Source organism: Balaenoptera ricei, chromosome 19 (assembly GCF_028023285.1).
Source record: "Balaenoptera ricei isolate mBalRic1 chromosome 19, mBalRic1.hap2, whole genome shotgun sequence".
Classification (NCBI taxonomy): Eukaryota; Metazoa; Chordata; class Mammalia; order Artiodactyla; family Balaenopteridae; genus Balaenoptera; species Balaenoptera ricei.
In genome coordinates, this window is record NC_082657.1 from 7,092,241 (window position 1) to 7,105,637 (window position 13,397).

The 13,397-nt window shown below is 54.7% G+C and overlaps 2 protein-coding genes across 8 annotated transcripts; one reads left to right on the forward strand and one right to left on the reverse strand.

Moving 5' to 3' along the window:
- Positions 1–1,290: 1,290 nt before the first annotated feature.
- Positions 1,291–7,256, reverse strand: BCL2L12 (BCL2 like 12). Of its 4 annotated transcripts, none has more exons than XM_059903998.1 (8): positions 6,992–7,079; positions 6,757–6,843; positions 6,199–6,313; positions 5,841–5,983; positions 4,683–4,769; positions 4,504–4,595; positions 3,383–3,670; positions 1,291–1,508 (listed from the first exon to the last, which is right to left on the reverse strand). In XM_059903998.1, exons 3-8 carry the CDS (start codon positions 6,303–6,305, stop codon positions 1,458–1,460), a joined length of 768 nt encoding a protein of 255 aa, XP_059759981.1. In that variant the 5' UTR covers positions 6,306–6,313; positions 6,757–6,843; positions 6,992–7,079; the 3' UTR covers positions 1,291–1,457. The 4 variants fall into 4 exon arrangements, with proteins under 4 accessions (XP_059759981.1, XP_059759982.1, XP_059759978.1 ...); XM_059903999.1 differs by having other exon boundaries at positions 6,757–6,840; positions 6,992–7,058; XM_059903995.1 differs by lacking the exon at positions 6,757–6,843 and having other exon boundaries at positions 6,199–6,328; positions 6,992–7,256.
- On the forward strand, positions 7,154–12,420 carry IRF3 (interferon regulatory factor 3). Of its 4 annotated transcripts, none has more exons than XM_059903992.1 (8): positions 7,154–7,421; positions 8,185–8,357; positions 9,030–9,201; positions 9,288–9,358; positions 10,006–10,192; positions 10,293–10,673; positions 11,564–11,679; positions 12,188–12,420. In XM_059903992.1, exons 2-8 carry the CDS (start codon positions 8,193–8,195, stop codon positions 12,353–12,355), a joined length of 1,260 nt encoding a protein of 419 aa, XP_059759975.1. In that variant the 5' UTR covers positions 7,154–7,421; positions 8,185–8,192; the 3' UTR covers positions 12,356–12,420. The 4 variants fall into 4 exon arrangements, with proteins under 4 accessions (XP_059759975.1, XP_059759976.1, XP_059759974.1 ...); XM_059903993.1 differs by having other exon boundaries at positions 7,154–7,352; XM_059903991.1 differs by lacking the exon at positions 7,154–7,421 and adding an exon at positions 8,008–8,078.
- Positions 12,421–13,397: the final 977 nt, after the last annotated feature.

Consider the following 13,397-nt stretch of genomic DNA (forward strand, 5'->3'; position numbering starts at 1 on the left):
CAGATGCATGCCGCAACTAAGAGTTCGCATGCTACAACTAAGGGGCCTGCATGGGGCAACTAAGGAGCCCGCCTGCCGCAACTACAGACCCGGCGCAACCAAATAAAATAAATAAATATTTTTAAAAAAATCTTGAAAGCTTTATTTCCACATACACTCGATTCTTATTATTTGTGCCAGTTACGTCCTATAAAGTCGCTGTGAACACTGAACTGGCAAACACCGAGCCATTGATCCTGGGGGAAGATACAGGGTCAGGCTCCCACGAGCATCTTGTCACAATACTTTTGCCAACTCATCAACATATAATCAGGTTTTCTGTGTGTTTTCTGTTTAAAGACACGTTATTTAATATAGAGTTGGTCCATTCACAGTGATCTCACAGCCAACAGCAGTGTTACAAAAATTATCTACAACGAAGCTTGTCTAATAGAGGCACATCGCAGCCTTCGTGCACTTAGGAACGCCAGCCAGCACTCCAGCGCTATGCTTGGGGCCCTTTCAAACAGCGAAATCACCACAAAAAAGCACAGAAATGTGAAAAATGTGCCACTAAATAGACTGCAGAAAGGACGCTTGTATACAGTGTGAGAGCTGAAACAAGAAGGCGCGTTGCCTCACCTGATCTGAGCTGAAAGGTGCCCACAGGGCGAGTCAGATCCTTTGCTGCTCTGAACACAAGCACGCCTGCCAACAACTGCGAAAGCACGTGAGTATTAGTTTGTGGACTACAAATAAATGTTCGCGAGTAGGTGAATTCGAAAAATACAGAATCCGCGAATACTGAGGCTCGACTGTAATTGGCTTCCTTTGTGATCCTGTGCGTTTCATTTTAGGCATTTACAAACATAATTCGGTGAAGGGGGTGACAGCCCTAAAAAGGTGACAAATTTCTGGCGGACAGGCAAATGAGGAGAAACCAGCAAAAAGGCTCAGAAGGAGCTGTGTGAAGAGAAAAATGAGAAGAGGGTGGTGTTCTGGATGTCTTGTGAAGAAAGATCATAGCTTTCTTCTGGAAATAGCTAGAAAGACTCCAGGACTATCAACACAGGATTAGGTGGAATAAATAAATCATGCAATAAGGGAAAAATATAATTAGCTGGAATCATATTTACAGGTATCCTCAAATATGCTGTATATTTAGGTGACAGGTGCTTGTAGGTACCCCAAATAAATATTTCTGGAATGAATGAATTGGTTCTTTCCTCAATTTATAAACCAGAGAGGTCTCCGAACCGAATCTCCTCTACTTAGAACTTTAGTTCTTGAGTGAAAGGACAAATCATTAAATACTTTAAAAAGTTTTTAATGTCAAAACATTTTAAACTTTTTTTTTTTTTTTTTGGCAAAAACAGAGAGGGTGGGCACCACCCCACAGCCCTGAGTGGAATAGGAAGGCTTGGAAAAAGAGTGCAGGGACATGAGGTCCAATCTTGTAGCAGCTTCTGAGGAAAAGCTCAGTCCAGGGGTAAGTTCAAGTCCACAGGTGAAACTGCCAGGATGCCCCCCTGGAAGGGAAAAGTGGCAGAGCCCCATGAGCAGAGAGGCGTCTTCCACTCACAGCAGCACACACACCAGCCCAGTGAGAGCAGAGGCGGGGAAGGCAAGGAACCAGAGAGGGGGAGGGGAAAGAGACCCAGAGAGAGGTGGACAGGGATGAGGGATGGAGACCCCAAGAAAGGCGCAGAGACTCGGGGTGGATGGGAACAGAGTCCTAGAAGGGGCGGGGGGAGACAGAGCCCCAGCGGGGGTGGACAGAGACTCAAAGAAGGGGAACAAACAGAGTCCTGGAGCTTTAATGATAAAGAGCCCTGGCTTTGTGTTAAAGCCCTAATTCCAATCCCCCACCCTGCATAAGTGACTTTCCCTCAGTCTCCATAAAACTAGGATAATAATCGAATCCCATAAGGTTGTTGTGGGGTTTCAATGGGATCATTCCACTAAAGTCCTTGGCTGAGTACCTGGCCAAGCTTACCCGTTATCATTCCTTAACAAATAAAATGATTTTACAAATAAACCAGTTTCTGCTCTGAGCTACAGACACTAATATCGACTGTCCTGTCATCATCTTGCTTTGAGGTCTCAGGGGTCTCTCTCCCTTAACTGGACCACCTCCGATCACCTCTGCCTCTTCCCCAAACCTGCTCCCCACCTTCCCCTCCACTCTGCTCTTCCTGGTCCCAGAGGACATCAGATGTAGCCCTGCAGCTGCTCAGGCCAGCATCTTTGGCATCATCCTTGACTCCTGTCTCCCATCCACTCCATGAGCAAAATCTGTCAGGTCTACCTCCAAATTAAATCCAGAATTCTCTACTACCCCGACCCTGGTCTGATCCACCCTCACCTTCTCCCTGGACCAGCCCAGTCACCCCCTTGGGTCTTTGCCCTCTACAGTATTTGCCCCCTACAGTATTCTCCACACGGCCGCCAGAGGGCACCTGTGACCACCCAAGACAGCTCACATCCGTCTACTCTGAGCCCTCCTAGGACTCCTGGCTCACTGAGTCAAAGTGCAAGTTCTTACCTTGACCACAAGGCCTAAAGCCTTGCATGATCTGGCCGCCCCTCCTGCTTTCATCTCCCACCCTCTCCCCCTCACTAACCCTGCTCCAGCCCTACTGGCTGTCTCTCTGCTCCTCAAACGCACCTAGCCAGCTCCTGCTAGTCTATGAAGCAATGCTTACATTCTGAGAGCCTGGCAGTGATGAGGCAGGTGAGATGGTGCCCATCGAGCGGCGTGAGATTGGTATTCAGAGAGACGGGGACAGTTGCCTAGGTCACACAGCCAGTACACAGGAGCTTAATCCAGCTCTGAGCCCAGCACTGGATTTAAAGCGGTGAGCAAGCAAGGTAAGGTGGGACGGTGTGGAGGTGGCTGCGATTTTAAATGGGGATCAGGGAAGGGCTCGCTGAGAGTGATACCTGAGCAGAGGGGCAGAGGAAGCAAGGCAGGGAGACACCAGGCAAAGGGCATTCCCGCAGGCAGTGCTGCACAGGCAGACAGTCACCAGATAATCACATAAATGTCAAGTACTTACAAGGATGATCCCATTTTAATCCTCACAATAACCCTTTGAGGTAGGTATACAATTCTCCTCCCTTTACGGATGAAGAAACTTGTTTCTAGCTCATAACTGTTAGTGTATACCAGAGTGGTTTAAGTTGGGCATAGCATCTGCACTGATCACTACAGTGCCTCGTGTACATTAGGTGCTCAATAAACACGAAACGGATGAATGGTGGAGCTGGGAGAACACCCGTGATGTCTGAAAGGCAGCCTAAGAGCCTCCCCGCCCACCTCCCCACCCACCCCCAATACACACACATACAATTACAATTACAGTTAGGTAAAGGGAAGCCCAGAGAGGCTTTAGCGGCTCACCCAGCCCCCGTGGGCCTGGATCCAGGGCGCAAAGCTGTGCACGTGCTCTACGCTGAGACCGGCCAGGGTGCCCCCCAGCCTGGCCACGCGCCGGCTCAGCTCCATGGCCAGGGCTAGGCGGGCCAGAGGCTCCGGGGAAGGCGGTGGGGGCCCGGGGCACGGCAGCGAGGGGCGTGCTTGGCTTGGGCGAGGGTTGCCCTCCCGGCTAGAGAAGAGCTCCACTAGGCGGCTGAAGGAACCGGCGGAGAGGCGGGCCAGCTTGCGCCGCAGGGCGGGGTCTGAGGCCAGCTGTGGGGCGGGGAGGGGAAGAGGCAGGGTCTGCCTCAGTCACACCCTCGTAGCCAGCCAATGGGAGGCTGGGAGGCGTGGCTTCAAGCAAGCTCTAGATACAACTGACGCCCTAAGCCACGCCCCTATCCAGCACATCTGCCAATCACAAACGAGACTATATGATCTCGGCCAAACTACTCACAGCAAGATGGCCTAGAACCGGAGAAGCCAAGCCACGCCCCTGCCAAGGCCTCGACAGCCAATCAGGACCAAGCCCTGTATTAGCTGTGTTCTAGCATGCTAACATTCTAGCCACGCCCCTGTGGGCTTCCCCGAAGGCCAGGCCAGTGACTACGGCAACCTTGCCTTCTACCAGACAATGAATATTATAAGGCCATACACTTTGCCCAAGCTCCTGACCCAACCTGATTCCAGGACAGAGTCACAAGCCACACTCCCTCCAGCAGTCCGTTTCCCCATGTTCTAAGCAACGTCCCTATATAGTCAATCAGGGCTTCAGATTTTAGACAGCTGTCTTCAAGCTACCCCCTCCTCCCTTTCCCATCACCATACATTCCCTTACTGCCTCACCTCGTCCAATCTCCTTCCTAGAACAGTTTCTGGTGGCCACACCCCTCTGCCTTCAGGCCACGCCCCTTTGACGATCAAAGAACGTCACTAATTTAAGGTATTGCCCTGGCTTACCTGTCACTCACCCCTTCACTGAAGCCTTGTCCCACCTTCTCCCCACCTGACCATCCAATGAGAATGCAAATCCAGCTTCAAGTCCCAGTGCGGAACCATGCCGCAACTCCTATCCTAGCTAAGGGATGGAACAGACCGCCCATCACCTTCTGGTTGATGACTTCTGCCTCTTCCTCCAGCAAGGCCACCAGCTTTCGCAGCAGGGCTTCCTTCTCTGTGGGTGCGTGACCCTGTAATTCTGGGGGGCAGAAGAGAATTTGGCTGGGGGCAGAACCGTGGCGACCCTTCTACCCTCATCCTTCTCCAGGGCCCTTCTGCACCTCACCTGGGCTAGGTGGGGATTTCAGTTGCTCTTGGACCAGCTGTTCCAGCCGCTGGGCCACCAGGGCATAGAAATCTGGAGTAGCTGGGCCTGGGATGAAAAGAGCCAATGATGGGCCTTCAGGACATAAGGAACTTAGGGATTCTCTCCGCCCAACCACCTTGCCAGGTAGCAATGATTTCCATTTCAGAATGGGATAAATTGAGGCCCAGTGAGCAAAGTTGGTAAAAGACCCTTTTACTTTTCCCCAAATTGGACTTCGAATGTTTGAGCCGAACTGGACCTTGAAGATTATTCCATCTAAGGAAGGCAAACACATGGCACTCCAGCTACTACCAATCTATCCCTTGCCCATTTCAGGCAACAACTCATCACAGAACTCTTCTCCCCAGCTGTGAAATCCTCTCCAAGCGAGCACTCCCAGGAGCCATTGCTAGTCTATCCAGTATCACATATGAGAAGAAACCTACTGGTCACTCTTGATCAAGTCCAGTATCCACCGCTCCCCCCATTCCTACTTTGCTACTGGAGAAAAGGATTCATGTAACCAAAACAGCCAGGGAATTGTGACTGGAAATCAGGTTTCCTGCCTCCCTAATGGGGGCACTGGTGGTTACAAAATCTTAGGGGCAAGGAAGCATGTGTGGAAAGAGAGAGATAACAAATAGAAAGGCACCAAAACGAAGTGAGGGAGTGGCATGGACATATATACACCACCAAATGTAAAATAGCTAGCTAGTGGGAAGCAGCCGCATAGCTCAGGGAGATCAGCTCGGTGCTTTGTGTCCACCTAGAGGGGTGGGATAGGGAGGGTGGGAGGGAGACGCAAGAGGGAGGGGATATAGGGATATATGTATACATATAGCTGATTCACTTTGTTATACAGCAGCAACACAACGTTGTAAAGCAATTATATTCCAATAAAGATGTTTAAAAAAAAAAGAAAAGAAAAGAAAGAAAGAAAGGCACCAAAAGCCCTCCTGAAGCCTGCTCACAGAATTGACAGTTAGTAAACCAACTGGGGGTCGGGGGTGAGGGTAGGTGCTGGAGATCCCCCACAGCTACCCCCTTAGCTGAGTGATCTTGAACTAGTTCCTTATCCTCTCTATGCTTTAAGAATCAAAGCTGCCAGTTCTTGGGTGATCGAGGGAAATCTCTTACCAGGCTCTGAACCATAGCATGGCCGGAGGGGCAGGGAGCAAGGCCGAGGGGACTCAGGGGGAACTGCTCCTCGCCCCAGGGAGCAGGGAAGACATCTTCGAAGGCGGCTCAGGAAGTCTGTTGGCTCCTCTTGGGCAGGGCTCCTGGGGAAGGGGACCTCAGAGAGTGATCCCAAAGGCCCTTTGCAAGCAGTACCTTTGTCCTCCCACTGAGGGCCTTTTCGTGCAACCCCCAGGACAAGGAGTGGAGCCAGATATAAAGAGGGGGGGAAAGGAGACAGACTGAGTCCAGGAGCAGGAGTTGGAGAGGGGCCCACCCCAAATGCCGTTCCCGGAGGGAAGAGGGCAACTCCTCTTACCTGGGTGGGGTCGGAATGGGAGACCCCGCAGCCTCACCCCGCCTTAGGAAGGCAGCTAGGACCCTCAGCGTGTCCTCTCGGAGCCCCAGCTCTTCCGAGCCTGCCATGGGGGCACCTGTGAGAGAGGGAGCTGGAGGATGGACTCCAGGGTTCAGCGGGAAGTAGAGGCTGGGGGCCCAAATTCCTAGTCCCTGAATGAGGAGGGGACCAGGACTTGTGAGTCCCCAAAGAGGGAAGGGGCTGAGGGTCTGCATTCCCAGGTCCTTTACGGGAGTTGGGGGTCTGGGGGCCCAGACGCTTAAGTCTCCAGATGGAGAAGAGGGATGAGGAGGAAGACACCTTGATCCTGGGAGAGGAGAAGGCTGGGGATCCGGATTCTTGGGTCTAAGGGAGGAGGGGCTGGGGGCCTGGACTCCTGAGTTTTCGGAGAAGAGGGCTGGGGGTGTGAGCTCTTTAGTCTAAGAGAGAAGGGGGCGGGGGCCTCAGACTTCTGAGTCCCAGAGGCAGAAGGAGGCTTGGGGACTTCTTGATTCTGAAGGTATATGCCAAGCTGCTCACGTCCGTAGAGGGTCGAGAACTACCAATCCCAGCAGGCTTCATAGCAAACATTCCCCTCCGTCCGTTACTGGTTCGCCGCGCAGCCTGCTGGGAGGTGTAGTTCCACTCTCTGAGGCTAGAATTTGGGGGACCCAGGACACTCGGATGTCGGAGAAGCGGGACTGAGTTGCCCCCTCCTGGATCCCGGCTCCCTCTTCTTCCCTCCTCACCTAGCCCTCGCTAACGTCCCGCTCACCTGGTCCCGGGCCCCGCCGCCGCCACCTCCTCCACTGAACTTGTATAAACTTTCTTTTCTTAGTTGAACTTTCCCGCGCCTGCGCCCTGGGCCAGGTTGGTGACGGCCCAAACGTAGAGGGGCGGAGCGTTGGGTCCCGCCTAATTTGCATGTGACGTTCCCAGCATGCCCGCGGTCGGAAGGCCTAAAAATAGCATGGGGTTGGGGGGCGGCGCACCCGCTTATCGAGCAGCCTCTTTGGTTTTGGAGTCACCCAAACGACGGTGAAGTCGTTTTTATTTCAGGAAATCGATAGAAAAGGAAGCCCCACCTCTAAAGCTCAGCTGACAGGAAGTGGGGTGTGCAGCTGAGAGTTCGAGAGGTACGAAACCCCAAAGACAGGAGTGGCCGGGGCACTCGGCGCGCCCGACCCGCCACATAGGAAACATAGGTAACTGGCGAGTAGGTGGCGTTCAGAAGTGAGGAATCGGAGAAAGGATGGGTTTACCCTGCCAGTGGAGAAGGGGGGTTGTGTAGTCTGGGGGAAAGTGAAGCAATGACTGGCGCCGAGATCGGCTGTAAAAAAAGCAAACGTAGAAAAAGTAGTGGAGAGGAGGAGAGAGGAGGCGTCTACACTGGGGGATCTAGGGGAGAGATCGACGGTGGGAAGCAGTCCACTCTAGAAAGTGGGGACGTGCCCTGGAGGAGAGAAGCTGTCTGTCTGGGAGGGATTGTGGATGGTCTACGGTGGGAATGGGTGAGGGGATCACCGGGACGGGGGGAACTGTGGAAGGGGGTCTACCTTGGGGTAACTGCGGCAGGTAGCGGTCTACAGGTCACTAGCGTCTGCATTGCAATAACTAGAGGGAGGGCTCTACCTTGGAAGTGGGAGTACCTGCCTTGGGTGATGTGGGGGGAAGGAGGGGCTTTCAGTGGAAGAGGGAAGGTCTACACGGGCGCAGTTGAGGGAGGTAGAGGTATCTACACAGAAGAAGCTGGGGAAAGGAGGGGGGGTGTAAAATGGGTTTGGGAGGGAGTTCTCGCTGAATTAGAAAGCCTCGCTGGAGGATGGGAGAAGGTCTCCTGTTGGTACCCCAGGAAGATATAGGTGAGAGACCTGCGCCGTGGCCCGTGAGGGAGGTCTGGGTGCGGAACCCCCGGACGGGGTGGCCCTGGGAGGCCGCCTGTACCTAGGACCTGTTCTCTGCGCGCAGGCCGGACCATGGGAACACAAAAGCCTCGTATCCTGCCCTGGCTGGTATCTCAGCTGGACCAGGGGCAGCTGGAGGGCGTGGCCTGGCTGGATGAGAGCCGCACGCGCTTCCGCATCCCTTGGAAGCACGGCTTGCGGCAGGATGCCCAGCTGGAGGACTTCGGCATTTTCCAGGTGCGGGCGCGCCGGGCGGGCTGGACTCCGAGGGGGCGGGGTGGACTCCGAGGGGCGGGGCCGAGAAGGCGGGATTAGCAAGCCTGGAGAGGCCCGCTCTTATTCTGACAGACTGAGATGGGTGGAGTTAGAACGGGAAGGGGTGAAGTTAGTAGGATCCACGGACTGGTGTCGGAGAGCAGTCAGGATTAGAGCTGCCAGATTCCGGTAATAGAATCGGGAAAGTGAAGGAAATGCATCCTGGGGAGTTCGGGGCCCCCGGAGTGGGGCTCTTGGTTGTAGAATTTCTGGGGGCCGGTCTTGGACTATCAGAGGCGAGACTTGGCCCTGAAACTGAGGTTTCTTACCACCAAATTAGGATACACCGGTGGTGGTAAGCCGAGTTAGAGTGCGAGGGGGCGGGGTTACTACAGAGGGTGTCCTGGGGCAGGTTGGTGGCAGAGTTAGACACCCATTAGGACCTGGAAGGCTGGCTTAGAAAGCAAAGGTGTTTGAAGGGTGGTGGTAGGGGGATTCGGGGCGCAGAGAATCTGAGAGTTTGGGGATGGAACCTTGCCAAGTTAGAACGTGTCGGGGGGAGGACGATGTTAGGACAAGAGGAGACAGGGTTGGGACCCCTGGGGCAAGGTCTAAGTCATCCTCTCCACTATCTTGGTATCACTGGTCCCCTAGGCCTGGGCTGAGGCCAGCGGTGCCTACACTCCTGGGAAGGATAAGCCCGACCTGCCCACCTGGAAGAGGAATTTCCGGTCCGCCCTGAACCGGAAGGAAGCGTTGCGTTTAGCAGAGGACCACAGCAAGGACCCCCACGACCCGCACAAGATCTATGAGTTTGTGACCTCAGGTGTGCTGGAAGTGAGGCTTCACTTAGAGGGATGGGATTTCGAGTGTCCCCGGCACCCCCACTCCACTCCCCACCTTTCTCCACAGGAGTTGGGGACTTATCTGAGCCAGACACCTCTCTAGACACCAATGGCAGATACAGTACCTCTGATATCCAGGTAAGAATGCGCCCCGACCATCCTGCTCTCAGTCTCTGCCCCATCCCCTCTCTGCGTCCTCATGGGCCTATTCAGGCCTCATCTTCTTCCCCTGGACCATCACCCCAGGCTCCATTCTCTCCCTTGCAGTCTGTCCCCAACCTGACTCGGTGCTGACCCTGTCCCCCGACCCCCTGCCCACAGCCCTCCGTGGCTTCCCAGCATCCTCAGGAGAAAATTCAGAGCTTTCAGCAGGCATTCAAGGCCCTAATCCACCTTTCTAGGATTTAATAGCTTTCCTCCCTGTGCAGGGTTCTCTCAGCGTTTTGGGAACTCAGAACCTCTCTATCCTTGATCTTGCCGATGTCTGTGCCAGGGGAAGTCCCCTCTGAAATTCTTCGCAGCCCTCTCTGCCCAGGTCTTGCTTGCAGAGAGCCAGATCCTTGGGTGGAATTAGCTGCTCCCCTCGGGCCACTGTAGTGCCCGGCATACATCAAAGCTGTACATATTTTACTGTCTGTGCCCCAGGTTAGAAGCCCCTTGAGGGCAAAGCTCAGGTCTGTCTCCTCTCTGGGTCCCCACATCGCTGAGCACAAAGCTTGGTCCATGGGAAGTCTCCAGAAAAGGCTGTGGAAGTACCTGGATCCTTTTATTTTTTCCCTCTCCAGGAAGACATTCTGGAGAAGTTACTGAGTGACATGGACTTGGCCCCAGATGGAGGGCCCTCAAGTCTGACCATGGCCCCTGAGAACCCCCCTCAGCTCTTGTTGAGCCCCAACTTAGATGTCCCTGCTCCTTGCCCAAAGCCGGGACCCCCTGAAAACCCACTGAAGCAGCTGTTGGTGAGCGAGGAAGGTGAGCGCCAGCTGCGGGGTGGGAGGGGTCAGGGCTGGGCCGCAAGCCCCCTGACGTTCCCTCATCCTCTCTCCCCCTTCACATTGCTGCTGCTGCTCAGACTGGGAGTTCGAGGTGACCGTCTTCTATCGGGGCTGCCAAGTCTTCCAGCAGACTGTCTTCTGCCCGGGGGGCCTGCGGCTGGTGGGATCAGAAGCAGGGGACAGGACACTGCCTGGACAGCCGATAAGACTGCCAGACCCCGCGGCGTCCCTGACAGACAGGGGCGTGACAGGCTACGTGCAGCGGGTGCTGAGCTGCCTGGGCGGGGGACTAGCTCTGTGGAGGGCCGGGCAGTGGCTCTGCGCCCAGAGGCTGGGGCACTGCCATGTGTACTGGGCCGTGGGCGAGGAACTCCTCCCCAACAGTGGTCACAGGCCTGATGGTGAGGTGCCCAAGGACAGGGAAGGAGGCGTGTTCAACATGGGGCCCTTCATAGCAGGTGAGTGAGGCGGGGCCTCAGCTCTGCTGTGGAAACGGCAGGCAACGGTGGTTAAAAACTCTGGGGTCAGGAGGTTTGGGATCGAATTCAGACCCTGCTGCTCTGCTTGTGGTTGAACCTGTGGGTAGAAGGACTGGACTGCCCTGAACCTGTGGAGCCTGAGGACTGTCTCCTCTCTCTCACCTGCCCGGAGCTGGCAGGAGGCACAGGGCCCAGCGTACAGAAGGTGCTTCGGGGAATTAGCTGCCATAGTCGTTATCATTTATTACAATTATGGTGGAAAGACAGATGCAGGAGAAAGAAATCCTTTAGGGCTTTGCTCTCCAAACAGACCTTTCTGCAATGATGCAAATGCTCTGTATTTCCACTGCCCAATATGGTATCCACTAGCTACGTGTGGCTATTGAGTACTTAGGTGAGGTGAGTGCAAATGAGGAAGTGAGTTTTTTAAGTTTTATTTGATTTTAATTAGATACAATTAAAACTTAAATAGCCACGGTGGCTAATGGCTACATATTGGACAGCATGGCCTTGAAGGGTTAAAGCGCAGTAACCACCAACCACCTTATACTCCAGCATCACTGAGCATCCTTGGGGGAGTGGACTCCCCTCCTGGGCCTGTTTCCCCATCCAAGTGCTGAGGCTCCGGGCGGTGTGCGGGGAGGCCTACCTTCCAGCCCAGCCCTGATGGAAGGGAGGAGGAACATTTCAGCTTGTGCCAGAACAGGAGGGACTTCCCCCAAATCAACAGCCCCCTGGTCATGGTGGCAGAGACATGTTGAGCTTTAGATCAGGGAAGAAGATGAGGATGTTACTGAGGTTTTCGGGGAGCAGGGAGGGGCAGGTAGAGGGTCTTCTTCCCATCCCTGACTAGGTTCCTGGGCCCCCAGATCTGATTGCCTTCATCGAAGGAAGCAGACGCTCACCACGCTACACCCTCTGGTTCTGCGTGGGGCAGTCATGGCCCCAGGACCAACCATGGATCAAGAGGCTCGTGATGGTCAAGGTACTGCAGCCCCAGGCTCCTGGAGCTGAGGGGTAGATCCTAAAAGGGAGGAGGTTGCTTCTGGGAACTACAATTCCCACAGTCCCCTCGGAGAAACTACAACTTCTAAGAGTCTCTGCAAGTACCAGTTCCTCCTCAGGAGCTTCTGGTGTCCCTCCCACGGCCTCACCCCCAAAGCCTACTTTGCGTTCTCCCAACCATGTGCAAGTTGGTGGACTGCAAGTCCTAGCAGGCTGGGTGCGGTACTACAGCTCCCAGGAGTCCTTCTCATCACAAGCTGCTCGGCTCTAGCTTCCAGGAACCCCTCAGCAGCCTCAGCCCTAAGACCCATTTTTGGCCTACCTTGGTGGTGAATATGGGGAAAACTGTAACGCCCAGCAGCCCTGGGCCTAACGGTTCATCCTGGGTTACAGTGGGGGCTGTCGGGAATTGTAGTCCACTCAACCCATCCCCGACAGGAGATGGTGCTGGCTGTTTCCCCTGACTGTTTCTCCCCCACCTCCCTCAGGTTGTCCCCATGTGCCTCAGAGCCCTGCTAGACATGGCGCGGGTAGGGGGTGCCTCCTCCCTGGAGAACACTGTGGACCTTCACATTTCCAACAGCCACCCACTCTCCCTCACCTCGGACCAGTACAAGGCCTACCTCCAGGACCTGGTCGAGGACATGGACTTCTAGGTCACCGGGGAGGCCTGAGCCCTCAGCTTCCACCTCAACCAATAAACTGGTTCCGGCCATGGTCATCACTTGTCTGTCTGGTGTTCACTGTCCCTGGGCCAGCCCTGACCCACGTTGGGGGTTATTCCTTCTTAAGGCCCGTTTATCCATCTGTGCAAGCCACTCATATCCTAGGTGCTCACTGCATAAAGGCCAGGCACCGTGCAGGGGGCAGCTGACACTCCTTACCTCTTCCCTGTGGCCTGGTGAGTAGGTGACAGTCACCCCCACTTTATAGACCAAGACACTGAGGCTTAGAGAGGAGCAAAGTTCACAAAGTAGGAAAATACAAGACAGGTCAGAATCCAGGTCTGACTCTAAGGTTGCCACTCTTTGAGGGCGGCCTTGGGGCTCAATCTGGAACCCCCATCTTGCCTATAAACAGTTCAGGCCGACATCCAGCAAGCACAGAGCCTTTCGCCTGACTGTCCTGCCTGTCAGGGGCCTTGGGTCCCCTCCCAACTCCTGCTAGGTGACCTCAGGCAAGTCCTTCTCCTTTCCAGGCCCTGGGCTCCCCTCCGTGTGGGCCTACGAGGGCCAGTTGTAACGGAGTTCTGAGCCCACCCCCAACCGCAGCCCACCCTCCCCCCGCGGCCTGGCTGCACCCAGCTCTCCTCACCGCGCCTGGGTTCTGGGCAACGGGACTGACGGAGGCCAGCGCAGCCCTGATTCACTGTGTGGCCCTCGCTGCTCTGTGCCTTAGTTTCCCTCTCCATCTCGGGGGAGCCAATTAGATCACCCCAGCCGCATAGGACTGATAAAAAGAGAATCCAACTGAATGGAGGACAAAGATCCTGTTTCTGGGGCAATTCCAAGGTTAGACAAATAGCACCTAGAGGCCCTGAGCTGGGCAGACACTGGTCAGGTGGGGCAGGGACCTCTCCCTCCCATCACCACCACTCTTTATCAGTAGCAACGGCTTCCTATGTGCCAGGTCCGGTTCTAAGTGCTTCACCCGCCTGCGTCTTTCTTAATCCTCACAACACCCACTTTATAGACGAAG